At 40.4% G+C, this 19,131-nt stretch overlaps 1 protein-coding gene across 1 annotated transcript in view; it reads left to right on the top strand.

Moving 5' to 3' along the window:
• Positions 1-19,131, top strand: part of FREM1 (FRAS1 related extracellular matrix 1) — a gene marked incomplete at its 5' end in the record, with an annotated part of 73,633 nt that overhangs the window by 17,024 nt on the left and 37,478 nt on the right. The window contains 11 exons of the mRNA XM_081894993.1: positions 441-572; positions 2,220-2,564; positions 4,150-4,292; positions 5,075-5,271; positions 6,962-7,052; positions 7,985-8,152; positions 9,065-9,273; positions 12,221-12,314; positions 13,287-13,539; positions 15,211-15,405; positions 16,791-16,976. Of these exons, the coding sequence (XP_081751119.1) occupies positions 441-572; positions 2,220-2,564; positions 4,150-4,292; positions 5,075-5,271; positions 6,962-7,052; positions 7,985-8,152; positions 9,065-9,273; positions 12,221-12,314; positions 13,287-13,539; positions 15,211-15,405; positions 16,791-16,976 (2,013 nt within the window). The remainder of the gene's footprint in view (positions 1-440; positions 573-2,219; positions 2,565-4,149; positions 4,293-5,074; positions 5,272-6,961; positions 7,053-7,984; positions 8,153-9,064; positions 9,274-12,220; positions 12,315-13,286; positions 13,540-15,210; positions 15,406-16,790; positions 16,977-19,131) is intronic.

Genomic DNA, 19,131 nt, shown 5'->3' with positions numbered 1-19,131 from the left:
CGGGGTTCAGATAACTCCATACCGTCCAACATTTCTCTGGTGAGAATAGGGACATCCTGTGGAAAAGTGGGACATTTCGGGATCAAATCAGAAACCAGGATGGCTTCTGTAAATCTGGGACTTCCCCTGGAAAATAGGAACAATTGGAGGGTCTGCCATTGTCCCCAGTGAAGTTTCTTGAAGGGGTCAGTGCTAAATGAGGCTTCCAAGAGTTACCTCCAGAGCTCTATATGGATGAAATTAATTCCTTTCTATAACAGATGCCAACTGCTTGCATGGGACCTTTGAGTAAACCATACGGTTGTTTGAATATGGTTTACCCAAAGGCCCCATGCAAGTGGTTGGCATCTGTTAAAGAAAGGAATTCACCATTAGTGCTGGGTTGCACTTATTGTTCTTACTGTTCTGAATAAATTACAGGTTCAGGGTTTCTGTTCTAGGTCTTGATCTCCTGGAAGGACAGTCTCGCCCTATAACTTGGGAACAGTTTCAGATTGTAGACAATGACGACATCAATGGTGTTCGCATAGTCACTGTTGATGGTCTACAGCATGGACAGCTCACTCTAAGAGGTATTGTGTCCTCCCTGATGTGTGTATACAGATGTTACTAGTGGTCAGTGCAGTTCATGCGACAATTCACCTTTTCAGCTGCCATGACAATGAGGACTTGAGGAGGAAGCCACCACTGGGCTCATGACAAGACTAGGGTTGCTATATTTTTCAAACAGTGAAAATTCAGACAGAAAAGTTGTTGAGCTTCTTCTGGGCATTTGACCGATTTCTGTCCAGACACCGATTTCTGCCGACTGCAGTATTCTGGATATGTCCAGGAAATTCCAGGTGTATCGCAACCCTAGACAAGACAGCACTTGTGAGAACTATACAGCACCCTGGTGAGGCATGGTTTCTGACAAATGCCTTTGTATGACTTCTGCACAGCTGTAAGTCTAGTACTGGCCCCACATGAACTTACTAAAGACATATCTGTGTATTTCTTAAACCTTTGGACCCTAAAGGTTATGGGGAGAACTGTAGCTTGGTGGTAGAGAACATATTTCTGCATGCAGAAGGTTCCAAGCACAGTCCCTGGTATCTCAGTTTTAAAGAATTAGCTAGCCAGTGATGGGAAAGACTGAGTTGTTCCAACTACCGGTAAGTACTACTCAGAATAGACCCATTAACATTAACAGTCCTAAGTTAATTATGCAAATCAAGTTCAATGGGTCCACTCTGAATATGACTAACATTGGACACAACCCTGTGCTTGATACTAGGAATAGAGAAGAAATGTGTTTGGTCTGCATTTCAAAGCAAAGAAACCTAATGTGCAGGTCCCAAATTTATATGCAGATGAGAATGCAGCTGTCATTCTGATTATGTGTGTTTATGAATTTTCCAATGCAGTTTTTTTAAAACAACAACATAAAACAAAAACTTAAAATTCACTCACTGAGTCACCATTGGTGATCATCCCTCCATTTCAGGTGGGGGGAATGCATTGAAAAGTGTAAAAAAAAACCCCAAAACAAACCATGTATTTTAGGGAACAAATATATAATTTAAATGCACATTTTTCATGTACATTTTTTTAAAGCACACCAAAAAATGGGATAGAATGTCAAATTGCACCCCATGTTATTTGTATAAAAAAATGTGGAAAATTGTTTGGTGCATTTTAATTGCCACATGTTGCGAAATTATTATTCTGCAATTTTAACTGTGGGTAACTCATTAAGTCTTCCAAATAATGTGCTCTTGCGACATGGAAGCCTATATGTTGTTGCATTCATAGGGAGTTTGGATTCTTTTGCAATATGTTCTTGTTTGCTTCGCTAACATCCCAGAGAAAAACGATGTTGTGTCTGTCACTCAGTGAACCAGCATTGATCTAGTAAGCCAGTTCTGATGTTTGTAGTGAAGGAATCGTATTCATTTAATGGTGGTTGTTTTTTGGCCTGGCTAGTCTGGAAGAATCTCTTCTATGTAGCAAGATTGTTTTCTGCAATTTATGAGGAAGGATGATCACCAATGGTGACCCAGTGAGTGAATTTGTGCAGGGCTGAAATTCTTTATGATTTCCTGCTCTTGGCCCTCCAATTTCTACCTCTTACAAACTTAATCATTTCTGTCCATAAGCTTCACACCTTCTAAAAGTAGTATTACCTTTTTAAAAAGTATATACCCATTATGAATCATGTTCCTGCTGTTGTCTGACAGGAGGAAAGGGATTCATGTTCACGGTCTCAGACCTTAAGGATGGTCTTGTCCGTTACCATCATGATGACAGTGATTCCACAAAGGACTATATTGTCTTCAGGATCTTTGATAACCGACACAGCAGTCGCCACAAATTTCCAATCAACATTCTACCTAAAGATGACAGCCCTCCATTTCTCATCAGTAATGTTGAAATAGAAGTGCATGAAGGACAGACAATTCTGATCCAAGGCTCAATGCTTCAAGCCTCCGACATGGACTCTAGCGATGACTACATACTCTTCAATATAACCAAAGCATCACAGGCAGGAGAAATCATGAAGAAACCTGGACCAGACCTAATTGGTAAAATGTTAGACAAGCTGGAGGGGGGGAGAACATCTTTCTTTCTGCTTATTTGTGTGTGTGTGTGTGTGTGTGTGTGTTATGTCTATGTCTTGCTTTCAGATATATTCCCATATCCCTCTTTAACACTTGAGATTTCAACTGTTTTCTAGGTCTTAGTAAACAGGCTGTGAGTTTTGGCTTTGGTTTGATTATGCAAGTCAAGCCTCACCCTGCGTAATCGATCACAAGATGTGGTGCGCACACACCATTTAATGGCAATACCCATAAATTTGGGGGTACCCTGCATAATGAATTTGTTTAAGATGAGACTCTTGTCCAGGCAGGGCCGTCTTTACCCAGGGGTGCAAGGGGCGTGGGGCACCTGGGTACCAAATTCGGGGGGACGCCAACCAGTCCCTCTCGATCGGTAGCAAGTGAGCGATCTTCCCCCCCCAAAAAAAAAGCTTAACAAGCTCAACAACTTTGAGTTGCCCCCCCTAAAAATGGTCAAGAACTTTGGGCTTCCCTCCTCCCCATAAAAGTTCAATAAAAGTTAATTTGGAGACGTTGGGCAGATCTTTGTACTCCAATGCGCATATGCTAAAGACGGCCCTGAGTCGAGGGGTCGAGAGTCATTTCAAGCTTAAGATACTCATTCCATTGTGGGCAGCATTCATGCCAGTGGGAGACAGTGCAGCAAATGTAACTCTTACCTTTTTACAATAGGCTAGGTAAAGGTAAAGGTAAAGGTACCCCTGCCCGTACGGGCCAGTCTTGACAGACTCTGGGGTTGTGCGCCCATCTCACTTAAGAGGCCAGGGGCCAGCGCTGTCCGGAGACACTTCCGGGTCACGTGGCCAGCGTGACATCGCTGCTCTGGCGAGCCAGAGCCGCACACGGAAACGCCGTTTACCTTCCCGCTGGTAAGCGGTCCCTATTTATCTACTTGCACCCGGAGGTGCTTTCGAACTGCTAGGTTGGCAGGCGCTGGGACAGAGCAGCGGGAGCGCACCCCGCAGCAGGGATTCGAACCGCCGACCTTTCGATCGGCAAGTCCTAGGCGCTGAGGCTTTAACCCACAATAGGCTAGTTTCTCACAAATCCCCTCTATCTTGCATCCAGGCAAGCTAGACGCTATAGTCCTTTGTCTAATAATCCCAACCAATGAAGAAAACCAAAGTGTACACCTCGGTCATGCCCAAGAAAGTTGATAGACTGCTACTGAGTTGCTTTGAGTTTGGTTGGTAAAACATTTCCTCATAAATGTTTATTTCTCAGGGGAAATTTCTTTTATTTGCTTTTCATTAAAAAGGACTTGGGCAGCCAAGGATATTTTCATGGTCCAAAGATCCCTGGCAGCTTTAAGGGAGAAGGTAATGCCAGACATGCTAAATGGAAAATAACTGAGGCCTGTGGCAGAGAGTTTGACCACTTTTTTATTATAAAGGGTCATATTCTCCTCCATAGTGGAGGTATCAGTAAAATACTTGGGTTTTTTATTTTAGAAAAACCACAAAGCCTTCATAGGAGCACCATTATGGCATTAAATACAAGGCCCTAATTCTTTTAGGTCTAAAATATATTTTCTTCTGTCATTCACCAGGTTATCCTGTCACTAAATTTCTTCAGAAAGATCTGTTCAATGGGATCATTTACTACCATCACTTAGGAGGAGAAATATTTGAAGATTCCATTGAATTCATTTTGTGTGACTGTAATGATCCTCCCAATCTTTCAGAAACTCAGGTATGTCATTGGGGGATATATTGCAAGGTCACGAGGGGGAACACAATGACACCTGTGTTTTATGAATGTCATTTTATTGTTGACTTTTTATGCTTTTCACTTAATGTTGGCAGCATAGTTTCTTTGTTTTTGCAAATGAAACAAATCAATAAAATAGATCTATAATCATGGACTCCACTCCTAAACATGCTCACTGTGGAATTTACTCCCAAGTAAACATACATAGGAGTGTGTAAAGTGTGATAGTCTACTTTTCCTTAAACCGGAAGGATTCAGCCCATTATATTACTAAAGTGCTTCACAAATTTCAAGGCTATGAATCAATGTTCAGAGAAGGGATTGTATAGCAGGCAAACAGAAAATCTGAAGTTGCCTGAATATGGTGAATAATTAGACACAATCTGGATAACAGAAAATGCTGGGATTTATTTGTAATATCTGTCTGTCTGTTCTGTCTGTCTGGGTTTCAACAAATTGAACTTGTATGTACACATCTTTAAAAACAACAGTCATGGGCAGTTCTAGAACCCACATTTAAGATCTCATGAAAAAATACATTGTAATGTTTTCAAATAGTGACTTTAACAGAAATCTATCGAATCACAGGACACTTGAGGAATATTTTAGTATCTTTTCCAGTCTTGTCATTTCTTCCAGCAGATGCTAGATGCTTATTGTCTAACACTGTCTAAACACCATGGCCTTTTTACTGCAATATTTCCAATGACCTGGGTGTCCTGACCACCACCACTATATAATGGTTTTCTAAATCCTTACACTAGGAAGTCAGAGTGCACATAATTCCTTCAGATGATCAACTTCCGAAAGAAATTTCAGGAACGAGCCGCCATCTAACTGTCAAAGAAACTGAGATCGCCCATCTAACAAAGAAACATCTCAGTTATATCGACAGAGAAGCACAGGAAAGGGAGATCATCTATACTATAACTTCTCCCCCATTCTTCTCTTCTGTACATCAGTAAGGCTTGTGTGAATGGTTACTTCTCATAAGAAAAGGATGCATTTTCAAAATGTTGCATGGCAGAGCTGGTGATGACCTAGCAAAACTCTAATTAGTAATTAGCATTTGTATGTGCATTCCTCGGATAGGGGAGTTAAGAATGTTTTCAAAGTTGTCTGACCAAAGCCCATTCTTCTGCATTGCCCACGTGGTGCCAGTCTCAGGTCTTGCTAGCTACCACTGTCATTTTCCATCCTTAATTTATGAACAGATATAAAACAGTTAATGCACAGAAACTAATATGGTAAAGCACAGCAGCGGTCAGAAGACAATGAGCCAACAGAAAGCAAAGCCCCCCCCCAAAAAAATCAAATCTGCTTTGAGAGAAGATGTGAAAGTGCAGTTCTGTAGAGTTGCCATTTTTTAAAAAAATGAAAAATTGGACACAAAAGTTGTTGAGCTGTATTTGGGGCCAAAGTTGTTGAGCTGTTTCTGCAACCTTCCCCCTCCCCCTATATTTTTACCCCAAAAAATCAACACTTCTGACATGGATTTCCATAAGCCCGGGTTTTCCTGGACATTTGTACCGATTTTTGGAAAACTCATCCAGATGCTATTTCCGACAGATGAATCCAAGGAAATCAGGAAATCCCAAATGTATGGCAGCCCTAGGTTCTGAGAATTGATGTCTCCTATTCGACTGCTAAGATCTTTTTTGAAGCAGCAAGCACAGTCCAAACAACTGGATATAGACTGCAAAGCATGAACCCTACAATCAGTTCACCATTCAAGGTTTTGACCGTGTGACTTCACATAGCACTGATAGATGGATGAAATGACAGGAAATTAATCCTAATTGCATTTCATATTTTGTTTGCTTTGATTTCCCAATCCATTGTGAAATTATCTGAAACAGTAGAGATGGGGAGTAGGGTTATAACTTTTTTGCAACCCCATGTTCCTGTAGCTTAGTTAGATGAACTTTTGCCTAAAAACAAAGGAATGAAGTGTCATTTCCAAATCTTTTGAAAAAAAGGTCACCCCGAAATCAATAAATCGATTTTGAATATGCAGCTCTATAATGTATTATGTAACATGCATAGTATGTATTATAATACAGGAAAAATAGAGCTTGCAATTTTTCTAATGCTTGTACAATGTTTCAAACATTGTGTATCACTTCTTATTGCTTAGAATAAACTGAGGTTCTTGTGTGACATTGTATATTGCCACTGAAACAAATATTAAAAGTTAAGTTTAGTTGTTTGCCCACAAAGCTTTCTATATAGACCAATATTTGGATTCTTCTTCTAGAAAGTTCAAAACAGTTTTAGGAAGTTCCAGAAAGCTGTAAAAGTTCAAAAGAGTTCCATAAAGTTTTTTTGTGGGGTTTTTTAAGTGCTAATATTTATGAGTAGTAATACAGTGATTCTAACTTTGCATTTCAGGGTGACTTTTTCACAACTGAGAAGAATTAGTCCCCTTTTCAGTGTTTCTAAGCAAAAGTCCATCCCTTTATGATACATGAAATAATTGTGTGAGGGGATTGGGGCAGAGTAAAAAATATATAAGCCTAATGGGGAGATGGTGACTATTTCAGGTGAGAGAAATTAGTTTTGGGATGTACATTTGTATCTTCTTTTGCCATTTAAAAAGTTATATGATTCTGCATATGTGTTCTCTATTATGACAATACCACTCTGCGCAGCCACATGGACGCTGGGAAACTGTTTATGGTTGACAGCATTCCTAAACTGATTAAGGATCCTGCTACTCCGTCACTGATATCATTCACACAGGTTAGTTATCAAGCTTAAAACCTGTCACCCAGTAGCCTCACTTCATACAGTTGTACCTTGGTTGTCAAAACCCCTGGAACTTGGACGTTTTGGCTTCCAAACGCCACAAAACCAGAAGTAATTGTTCCAGTTTATGAACGTTCTTTTGGAACCCAAACATCTGCAGCTTCTGATTGGCTGCAGGAGCTTCCTATAGCCAATCAGAAGCCGCAGTTTGGTTTTCTGATGATTTGGATTCCGTTTGACTTCCAAGGTATGACTGTATATGGGATCTTACTGTAATTATTATTATTAATTATTATTATTATTATTATTATTATTATTATTATTATTTATTAAATTTGTATACAGTGGTACCTCAGGTTAAGTACTTAATTCGTTCTGGAGGTCCGTACTTAACCTGAAACTGTTCTTATCCTGAAGCACTGCTTTAGCTAATGGGGTCTCCTGCTGCTGCTGCCGCTGCGCTGCCGGAGCACAATTTCTGTTCTCATCCTTTAGCAAAGTTATTAACCTGGAGCATTATTTCTGGGTTAGCGGAGTCTGTAACCTGAAGCGTATGTAACCTGAAGCATATGTAACCCGAGGTACCACTGTACCACCATATACCCGCAAGTATATGATGATTAGAAAACCAGTGGAGTTTATTACTATATCCTTTATGTTTACCAGGAGTAGCACACTGTGGCCCTGTAGATGTTGTTAAACTACAGTTCCCCTCATTCTTTGGCCAAGTGGCTAGGGCTGATGGAAGTCATAGGTTCCCTACCCCTACTGTATTGAATACAAGGTATACTATGCCGTGGATAGTAATGCAAGTTTAGATATGGGAATTGGGGGGTGAACATATCCCTTACATTTATTTATTTATTTATTTATTTATTTATTTATTTATTTATTTATTTATTTATTTATTTATTTTTTGCTCCTAGCATGCTGTAAACCACATGAAAGTTGCTTACATGCCACCGTTGCAAGATATCGGCCCTGATCCTCAGTATATCCAGTTCACATTTTCAGTCGGCAATCGACATGGCAACACTTTGCAGGGGATCTGTTTTAACATTACCATTGTCCCAGTAGACAATCAAGCTCCAGAGGTATGACTGTAATGCTAACAGGAACAAGAGAAAATTAGAAATTCGACATTGTTCAGGGTTGAACTTAGCTCAAAAAGTAGAAGCTGTTGTTTGGGCTTGTGATTTTTTTTCCTTTTTGTTGTTTCAGCTCTTGAATGATGAAATCAAAGTATAATATTTTTAGCATTAGATCATGTCTTCCCTAAACACATTTAAGAAGGATAAGTTTTGCTTTCCATCCTACTGTCTCAGAATAGAAACCACACATTATTTGGACAAACATGTGTTTCCCAAGCTTGTGGTTTTTCATTAATGTGAATACAGGGCAGATTGTATCATTTGCATGGAAATACTGGTGGGCTGTAATGGGAGTGCTTAATGCCTCCTTTTTTAAAAAAAATATATTTTATTGTTTCAACATTTTTAACATATGCAGTCAAAACAGTTTTGTCTTTTCTCTTATTTTTCCACCTCTTTTTCCATGAAGTTGTTCTTTCTCTCCTTCTGCCACACCCGATCTTCTATCTATCAAATCATAACCACAATAATATACTCGAATTACTTCTATTGCTCATAGCTCAAATTCTGCTCACAATTTCATCATACTGCTGTATAATATTTCTTTAATGTTATGGGATCTCACTATCTTTAATTGTAGCCAAACATGGGCAAATTTCACAAAGTGCAACCAATGTATGTGTGTTTGTGTCTGTCGTTGGTTACCCTAGTTTCTTTCTTTTTCTAAAATCATATTCCTGACTTAATGACAATTGTATAAAGCTTGCACTGTGGCCGTCCTGCAAATACTGTAGGTAGATCATCTCCCCTTTTTCAGCTGTGCAAAATGATGTGGTAAAAAAAGATTACCTCAAGGTAAAAGGATCAACAAAAGCATCTTCTGAGAGGAACTTTTCTCTCTTTCCTTCTCTTCAGGTGTTCACAAACAACTTGAAAGTAGAAGAAGGGGGGTCATGTACCATTACAGAGGACCACATTTTGATTTCAGATGTGGACACCAAACAGGAGAACATCCACATCCATCTGCTAAGGCCACCTCGTCACGGAGCTGTTGAGCTGGCTGGGATTCCTATGAATCAGGGGGATTGGCTCACCTGTGAAGACCTGCACCTGTCCAAAGTCAGGTTAGAAGGCGCTGAATATATATATGCCTGCTCTGTTCTTGATGTATATTCTGCTAATTCAGCCCATGAATCAAAACAGTACTGAGAGCAGAAACAAATGACTGTGATGTATGTTTTGATGAACTCCAGCAATTGACCTGTAGATTGAGGATCAAAGGTTGGAATATCTCTCTCTCTCTCTCTCTCTCTCTCTCTCTCACACACACACACACACACACACACACACACACACACTTACTTCCCTGCAGATACAAAGCTAGAATGCCAGTGAAGGCTGGTACAGAACATCATCTCTGATCTCTACTTGTTTTGGTTGTTTGTTTGTGTTTGTTTTTTGAGACAGGGCCTTTTCCGCTCCACTGAAAAGCAGGAGAGGGCAGACTTCAGGCTTGTGGAACCTATTTTGTTTTGTTTTGTTTACATAAAAAGATCTTGCCCAACAACTTATTCTCAGCAACTGATGTTCAGAAGCATGCTGCTTCTGACAGTGCAAGTGGAACTTGGACCTTGTGACCAGTAGCCTCTTCATTCATGAATATGCCTAATCCTTTTTTCAAAGTGGTCCAAGTTGGTGGGCATCACTGCCTCCGATAAGAGTGAGTTTAGCTATGCGCTACATGAAGAAGTACAGCAGTACCTCTGGTTAAGAACTTAATTCATTCTGGAGGTCCGTTCTTAACCTGAAACTGTAACCTGAAGCACCACTTTAGCTAATGGGGCCTCCCGCTGCCGCCGTGCTGCTGGAGCACGATTTCTGTTCTCATCCTGAAGCAAAGTTCTTAACCTGAGGTACTATTTTTGGGTTAGCAGAGTCTGTAACCTGAAGTGTCTGTAACCCAAGGTACCACTGTACTTCATTATTACAAACCTAAGGTCTGCCACCACTCGCAAAAAATACTGGCTTAGTGGGGTGACATTCTCTGAGAACGCTCAGCTGTTAAATCTGTGAGCGGTACCAAAACCAAACTCAAAAATTATTTCATACCCATTCCTGGATTCTTTTTTCAGCCAGCTAATTTAATGAGGGAGGGAAGCTTTGTAGTTGCTAGTGTTGTTACACAACGGGCAGTAAGTAAGCCTTGTAAGTAAGTAAGTAAGTGAAGCATGCCCAGTGTAGCATTAAATTCATCCCTGTGGTGGTATCAGTACTACTACTAACTACTCCAGTGAAGGAGGAAGAGAAGGGTGGACCATAACTTCAACCTCTGACTTCTTCAGGTATGACAGAGAAAGGCCCCTGTCTGATACCCTGAAGAGAGTACTGGAAATAATATTATTTATGGTTTTGTGGATGCTTTTTACTGATTTTATTTTTGTACGTTGTATATTGCCTTGATTTTTATTTTTTTAAAAAAATGAAAAGGCAGGTTATAAATATGCAAATAAATACATCACCCGGCTATGAGTCTGAAGGCCGCTCCCCACAAGGCCCTTTCCACCTGGCCAGACTCACCAGCCCTACTGAAGAGGCTCCTCATGAGGCTGGAGGAACATCACCCGGCTATTGTTTTATTCATATATTGATTTAATATTTTTTATTAAAAATATAAAGCGGTATAGAAATTGAAATAAAGAAATAATAAATACCCTAATTTATTTTGCAGAACAATAAAGTAGTAAGAAATTGGATTCTCAAGCATACAAATGCCAATCCCATCTATTCCAGTCAATCGGCACTAGGTTTTATTGCGAATCAAAAGACTCCTGGCTGAAAGGCGCAGCAATGTTTTTCAGCCACTGGGCAAAAGGCAAGCTTGCCTCAGGTTCTGGCCTGGCAAGGGTTGGCAGACAAAACAAGTGCTTGGTATCCCAGCTTCTCCTACAGGCAGTGGCTTCAGGCGCTTGGAGGTCCACCTGAACTCAAGGGAGGCCATAGTTCAGTGGTTTGCATGCTGAAGGTCTCAGGTTCCCTCTTTGGCTTCTCCAGTTGGGACTAGGGGTGTCTGAAACCCTGAAGAACTGCTGCCACTCAGTGTAAACAGTGCTGAACTAGGTGAACCAATGTTCTGTCTCAGTATAAGGCATTTTCCTATGTTCCTTCCTAAGTTTTGTTTTTTTATATAATAGTTTTTATTAATTTTAACATATAGATTATAGTACAAACCACAAAACTTCATCACTTATGCAGTCTTTTTTGGACTTCCATCAGCACCTCTGATGATCCACTGTTTTAAACATTTCTTATACATTTCTTAAATTCATATTGCCTTTAATTGTCATAACTAACCATCCTCCCCCTCATCCATTTTTGCAATAATTCCAATAATACTCCTCACAAAACATCTTGCAAACCTACAAACATAGTCTGGTCATCACAAATACTTTTCAGATAGTCTGTAAATTTACTCCATACTTTTGTGAATTTCTGGTCCCGCCGATTTCGAATCCTTCCTGTTAGTTTATCCAGTTCTGCATAGTCTATTAATTTCATTCTCCATTCATCTTTTGTCGGTAATTCTTCTTGCTTCCATTTTTGGGCTAGTAACATTCTTGCTGCCATTGTTGCATATAAAAACACCTAACATTCCTTTCTATTTATATCACTTCCTACAATGCCCAATAAGAATGCTTCTGGTTTCTTTATAAATGTATATTTCAACATTTTTTTTATCTCATTATATATCATCTTCGAGAAGCCTTTCACCTTTTCGCATTCCCATCACATGTGATAAAATGTTCCTTCTTTTTCTTTACATTTCCAACATTTATTGCTAACTTTATTGCTAAAGGTAAAGATAAAGGTATAAAGTTCCTTCCTAAGTTTTGATGCCCCATCCCCTTTCTTTGCCTTTCACCTCTGTCTTTAACTACTAACGTAGATTGTTAGATCTCTGGGCAAGGACTGTGAATTCCTATATATTGCACATTGCAATAGGTGTGTGGTGCTGATGGCAGCAGTGGTAACAATGCAAACATTTGAAATGAGTTCAGAATTTTACCCCTGCAGGTACCTTCACGACGGTTCTGAGGTTCTGCTGGACCGCATCCTGCTTGCAGCTACAGATGGTATCAATTCCTTTGAGTTCATTCTGCAAGTTCAGGTCAGTGTGAGATTCATCAGAATATTAGTTCTCTGGAAGATGACAATTTTCAGGGAGCTTTGTGGTTATTTTAGAAACTGGGAGGTCTTGGACAAGATAGGGATTCTTCTGCACTTATGAGGCTTAAGTTATACGTGTTTGATGGGTATTATTGTAAGAGATACCTGCACCTTTCAGTTTTTCCTGTACTGTCAGGAATGAATCCACTCAGCATTAAATGTTGAAAAATGCAATGCATCAGCAAAAGAGAGATGCTTTATTTTTACGTATGATGGTTTCATCCTTAAAGGACTTGAAACCACTTGCAAATAAACACTGTGCTGTGTTTTGTATATATTTGGCCCTACAGTTGTTTGCTAAAACTCCCTAGTTTATTAAAAGTCAAAAATCAGGTTGGATACATTGGGATGTTTTAGTCAATGTTGCTCATACTCTGAGTAGCCACATGGAGATGAATGGGTGTGATCAACTTAGGTCCATTGAGTGTGTTGTTGTTGTTGTTTTGTTTTTGTTGTTGTTTTTTGTGGGGGGGTTGGGGCACCGCGCCCCCCTCACTCTCCAGGCTTCAGTGAAAGCCTGCATTCGCCTCATAGGACGCACACACATTTCCCCTTCATTTTTGGAGAGGAAAAAGTGTGTCCTATAGGGCAAAAAATAAAATACGGTATTTGTGTTGTGAGCCACTCAGAGTGGCTGGAGAAACTCAGCCAGATGGGCTAGGCAATAACAACAACAACAACAACAACAACAACAACAACAACAACAACAACAATGGAATAGGACATCCCTATTTTCAACAGCAGCATCAGTAGCTGGTGTTCTGCTTAATTGAACCCAAATCTACCAGCATTTACTCTTTGCTGTAAATAAAACATTCCCTTCATCCTGTCATAGCTTCCCATCTTTACAATCATGCTTACACACAGAAATGAATGGCCAGCACAGTTTTGCCTTCAAGCATATTTTTTCCAGGTGAATCCAGTAAATGATGAACCTCCTGTCATGAATGCTGACCTCATTCCCTCCATCGAATGCCCAGAGGGTCAGGCAGTGGCCATCACCTCGGAGAACCTTTATGCTACTGATGAAGACAGTGAAGACATGCAGCTGATGTTCATGCTCGCTCGAAATCCTAAATATGGGGTTGTGAAGAAAGATGGGGTTGTTGTGGAACGCTTTCCACAAGTAGATGTTGTTTCTGGAGCAGTGGAATATGAACATACAAGTAAGTGTGAGCAATGCTCTGACCATATATCTTAGGGTTGCCATATTTCAAAAAGTTTGGCCAACGTAGTTGAGCTTTCTTTGCAAAATCTCAAAAAAAAAAGTTTTTGAGCTATTTTTAAATGAAATTCGCCGGAATCTATACTTCCGACATGGGCTGCCAAACGTCCAGATTTTCCCAGACATTTTTTTACCAATTTCCACCCTTACGCTGTTTACGAGGGCCGAATACCAGCTCTATCCAGAAAATTCTGGACATATCGCAACCTTTATCTATCCAGGCCAAGTCTTTATTCCTGTTACATGAAATTCCATTATAAGTGGTTGCAACCCCATCTTGGGAATAAAGGGGACTCCATTGTGGGTGGGGGTATTGTTTTTGTTTGTTATTATGGTATGTAATTTTGCAGAGACTTTTCAGGGAGTTGCTGGGGGTGGTTTGCTGGGAGAGAGAGAAATCAGCTTCCACCTGCCCACTTCTGCATGTTGATCTCTGGATCCAACCCTTATTGAATAATAATGGATCTTCCTTGGAAATTAAAATCTTTTGGTTCATATCTTGGAAATAAAAACATACTGGCCATAGCCAAGCCAATTGTAAGCGCTTATCAGTTTCATTTATTTCTGTAAAAGAGATTGGAACATACCAATTTTAAGCAATGGGACTTCATGTTGTTGTTGTTGTTGTTTAGTCGTTTAGTCGTGTCCGACTCTTCGTGACCCCATGGACCAGAGCACGCCAGGCACTCCTGTCTTCCACTGCCTCCCGCAGTTTAGTCAAACTCATGCTGGTAGCTTCGAGAACACTGTCCAACCATCTCGTTCTCTGTCGTCCCCTTCTCCTTGTGCCCTCAATCTTTCCCAACATCAGGGTCTTTTCCAGGGAGTCTTCTCTTCTCATGAGGTGGCCAAAGTATTGGAGTCTCAGCTTCAGGATCTGTCCTTCCAGTGAGCACTCAGGGCTGATTTCCTTAAGAATGGACATGTTTGATCTTCTCGCAGTCCATGGGACTCTCAAGAGTCTCCTCCAGCACCATAATTCAAAAGCATCAATTCTTCGGCGATCAGCCTTCTTTATGGTCCAGCTCTCACTTCCGTACAATGGGACTTCATAATCCTTGTCAATTGTTTTCAAAATGGTTATTGGGGAAAATACAGAAACATGAACATAGAATTGCTTTAACATTAATAATTTCTATATATATATGGCTTATCTCTTAAGTGATAGACATATGTATTGATTTCTAGATCATTAGATTAACATTTTTCTGGGAATAGTCTTTTTTATATTATTTGTATGATACAGAAAAGATGTCTATATAACCATGTGGGTGTCTTTGTTATTGTTCCTTACAAGACAAGGATGGGGAACCTGTGGCTTTCCAGTTGTTTCTGGTCTACAACTTCCATCTTCCTGACCGTTGGCTGTGTTGATCATGGTTGATGGGAACTGGAATCCACCAAAATCTGGAGCACCACAGTTTAGCCATCATTGTTGGAAGGAATGAGTTAGCATAATTGGGTAATTTAAGAAATTCCTCCCGTTCTTCTCGTTTCTTCTTCATGACTATTGCTGAAAATATTTTGCACCTCGGCATTTTAAAGAAATGTTTCTTGCATTGCAAAAATATCCTGTTTTATCTCTTGCTGTTTCTTTCTTTGTTTTCCCCAGGTGGAGAGATTGGCTTGACCCCTTTATTTGATATCCTTACCTTTGTTGTCTCGGATGATGAAATTGGCCCAACAAATGAGTGTTGTTATGACAAATCTCCTTTTCCTCCTGTTCCGCTTCATAAATCTTTTCCAGTATATGATATTAACATCACAATATTCCCTATAGACAACCAACCACCATCCATTGTTACTGGTAAAACATCTTTACATTTTTTTATTTTATTTTTTGTATGCCCAGCTGGCTTGTTGAGAATTTAAGATTATAATTCAGGACATGTTAGGATAATGCTGAATTGTCTATGCTAATTTATTTACAAAGCACTTAAGATTTTCAAGCCACTGTACAAAGAATTTTTAAATATATAAAAAATTGTTTTTCAGTTTTTCAAACTTTTTTACAAACATACAAATCCAATATTTCCCCAATAGACATATGTATATTTACCCCACCACTTTGTGGTTTCTTATATTTTTTAATTCTTCACACTGCATTTCCCTCATTATTCCAATTATTAATTATTCCCTACTTTTCCTTTAATATTAATTTTAACTGCTTGGTTTTAAATTAATCCTGCCAATGAACTTAAATGTATACAATAACTTTTCAAATATTCCACAAATTTCCCCCATTCTTTAATAAAGTTTTTTTCTTCTTGGTTTCTTATTGCTCCAGTAAGTTTTACCATTTCAGCATAGTCCATTAATTTAATCTGCCACTCCTCCTTGGTTGGTACAGAATCTTCTTTCCATCTCTGTCTTTCTTTCAAGATGGTTTAAGACGGTTGTTCCATGCATGCTTAGCTTAAAAATGTTGAAGTAAGGGATTTCCATGGGGAAAAAAATCACATAACCTAAATGTGATTCACATAACCTTACATGCCTAGACCAGACACTGCATCGATTCTCTGTGACAATTTCAATAGTTGTTTATTTTTTATAACTGAGTGGCGTTATACGAAAGGCAGCTCTTTTGCCAGTAATGTGTGCATGTCCACTACTTTTCAATGAGGTATGTGTGAGTAACTTTGTGATTTGCAGTCTATCACCTAAGCAATGTTCTGGAAATGAAGGATTGTCCCAGCAGGGAAATTAAGCACTGATGCATGAAAAATGGTTCATTATGAGCAATTCATAACAGCTCTCAGGCAATTAATGCTGTGACAAACAGAGGTAACAACTGATCTTGAGCACTGCATAAACCATACTGAATAGCTTATCAGCAGAATTGTTTTGCAAGTGTGGTTCCCCCCCCCCTTTCTCCCTCCTTGTTCAATTGGTGAGGATGAAGAGTCATTGGTACGGCACGCCTGGAAAACATTGCTATCAAGCAGATGAACGATGGCTTACACCACCAGTTATTTGAGACATTTCTTTAGCTTTGCAATTCCGGCTCCTTAAGTCACACAGTGCTTATCACTGAAGAAGTGTGCATGCACACGAAAGCTCATACCAATAACAAACTTAGTTGGTCTCCAAGGTGCTACTGGAAGGAATTTGTTTTCTTTTTTTCCGGCTACAGCAGACCTACAAAGCTACCTACCTGTGACTAGTACTTATCACTGTATCATTTGTTTGCAGGTGCCATGTTTGTTGTGGATGAGGGCACCTCGGCTGCCATTACCATTAACCACTTGTCTGCCGCTGATCCTGACACGAAAGCAGATGACTTACAGCTTGTTTTAGCTTCTCCTCCCCAATTTGGGTACATAGAGAATATATTGCCTTCCCCTGGCTTTGAGAAAAGCAATGTGGGAATAAGCATAGGTATGTGTTCTACAGGAAAAGGCAATTTGTATTTAAATCGAGGAACATTGCCAACACCTCTGCAGTCCATTTTGCCTTCCTGTGGGCAAATGTATGCAGGGCCATTACCAGTGACGAATCAAAAGAATTGTAGAGTTGAAGGGACCACTAGGATAATCTAGTCCAGTGTTTCCCAATCTTGGGGCTCCAGCTGTTTTTGGACTACAGTTCCCATCATCCCTGACCACTGGTCCTGCTACTTAGGGATAATGGGAATTGTAGTCCCAAAAACAGAGACTTGAGTTTGGGGAACACTGATCTAGTCCCCACCCCTGCAATGCAGGAATCCTTTGCCCAAAGTGGGGCTCGAACCCACAACTCTAAGATTATGGGTCTCATGCTCTACCAGCTGAGCCACTCCACCACTGCAGTGCTACTGCCTTAAGCCCCCACCTCTTCTGGTTTTCCAATGAATGCCAGGTGGATGCCATTGTGATGAAGAGAGTGATGCTAAGTCTCTTTGGGACAATGTGGGTAAATACAGAGTATGACAAGTTAACCCTCCTTTGTCATTGTCTGTCCCTCATTTTAGTACGTCTGTCCCTCATTTCTGTACTTGCCAGAAATACCGTATTTTTTGCTCTATAAGACTCACTTTTTCCCTCCTAAAAAGTATAAGGGGAAATGTGTGTGCGTCTTATGGAGTGAATGCAGGCTGCGCAGCTATCCCAGAAGCCAAACAGCAAGAGGGATCGCTGCTTTTGCTGCGCAGCTATCCCTCTTGTTGTTCTGGGTTCTGAGATTCAGAATATTTTTTTTTCTTGTTTTCCTCCTCCAAAAACTAGGTGCGTCTTATGGTCTGGTGCGTCTTATAGAACGAAAAATACGGTATATGGAGGAGGGGGCTGGGCTGCATAGTGCCAGTGCCGGATTTAGGTATAAGCTAAACAAGCTACAGCTTAGGGCCCCACTTTCTTGGGGGGCCCCCAAAAAATTAAAGGAAAAACACACCTGGATGTACATTTCCAAAATATAAGATAAAAAACAAATAAAATAAAACCTACATGCAGCAACAGTGTTTTGTTTTGTGTAGGCTACTATGATATAAGTAATGCCCTGCCCCCCACTAGCCTGCTCCCTAAAATATCACTGGTTTGCTCATTTATATAGGGTGCCTACATTCTGCATGGACTGGTTGCATGGCAACATGTGCAAATGGCTTTACATACCTATTAGGTACATAAATTAGGGACGCCGGTAGCACTGTGGGTTAAACCACAGAGCCTAGGACTTGCCGATCAGAAGGTTGGCGGTTCGAGTCCCCGTGACGGGGTGAGCTCCCGTTCCTCGGTCCCTGCTCCTGCCAACCTAGCAGTTCGGAAGCACGTCAAAGTGCAAGTAGTTAAATAGGTACCACTCGGGCGGGAAGGTAAATGGTGTTTCCGTGTGCTGCTCTGGTTCGCCAGAAGCGACTTAGTCATGCTGGCCACATGACCCAGAAGCTGTACGCCGGGTCCCTTGGCCAGTAAAGCGAGATGAGCGCCGCAACCCCAGAGTCGTCCATGACTGGACCTAATGGTCAGGGGTCCCTTTACCTTTTTAGGTCTACAAATTACCAAATAGCATGTATTCAACACACAAAAACAGGGACAATTTGTTGTTGGCAAAGGACAGCTGGACATATAAAGGGCCCCATTACCTTCAGTAGCTTAGGGCCTCATCAAACCTAAATCCGGCCCTGCATGGTGCAACGGGGGAGCATCAGAAGGCTTTATATTGAGCATCATCTATTAAACTTGGAACCAACCTTGCCTGGAATAGTGAAAAAATCTATTGCTGGGGAGTTTTTGAATTTGACTGAGTCTCAGTGAGGCAGCCACCAATATTTCTCTCTGTGGCCACACAACATCTCCTGGGCCTCTTAATCCATCCGCTGCCTTAAAGTATGTTGGTGGATTCCACCCCATCCTCAATGTTGAAGCGAGTTTCAACTTCAACTGTTGAAGCAAGTTTTTAAAATGCTTTTTTCATTATAAGTTGCCTTTGCTTTCCTATTATGCAGTTTTAATTTATGGTTGTTGTTTTCATGTAAACTGCTTTGTTGGCTAGTTTGGGACTACTGCTGAATAGTGGGGTAAAACAAAAACAAAATCTGGGGACTCCTGAATTGGGAGCC

This window comes from Podarcis melisellensis, assembly GCF_964234715.1.
Source record: "Podarcis melisellensis genome assembly, chromosome: 17".
Classification (NCBI taxonomy): Eukaryota; Metazoa; Chordata; class Lepidosauria; order Squamata; family Lacertidae; genus Podarcis; species Podarcis melisellensis.
Note: the sequence above shows the minus strand (reverse complement) of the source record. Positions and strands in the feature narration are given on the sequence as shown.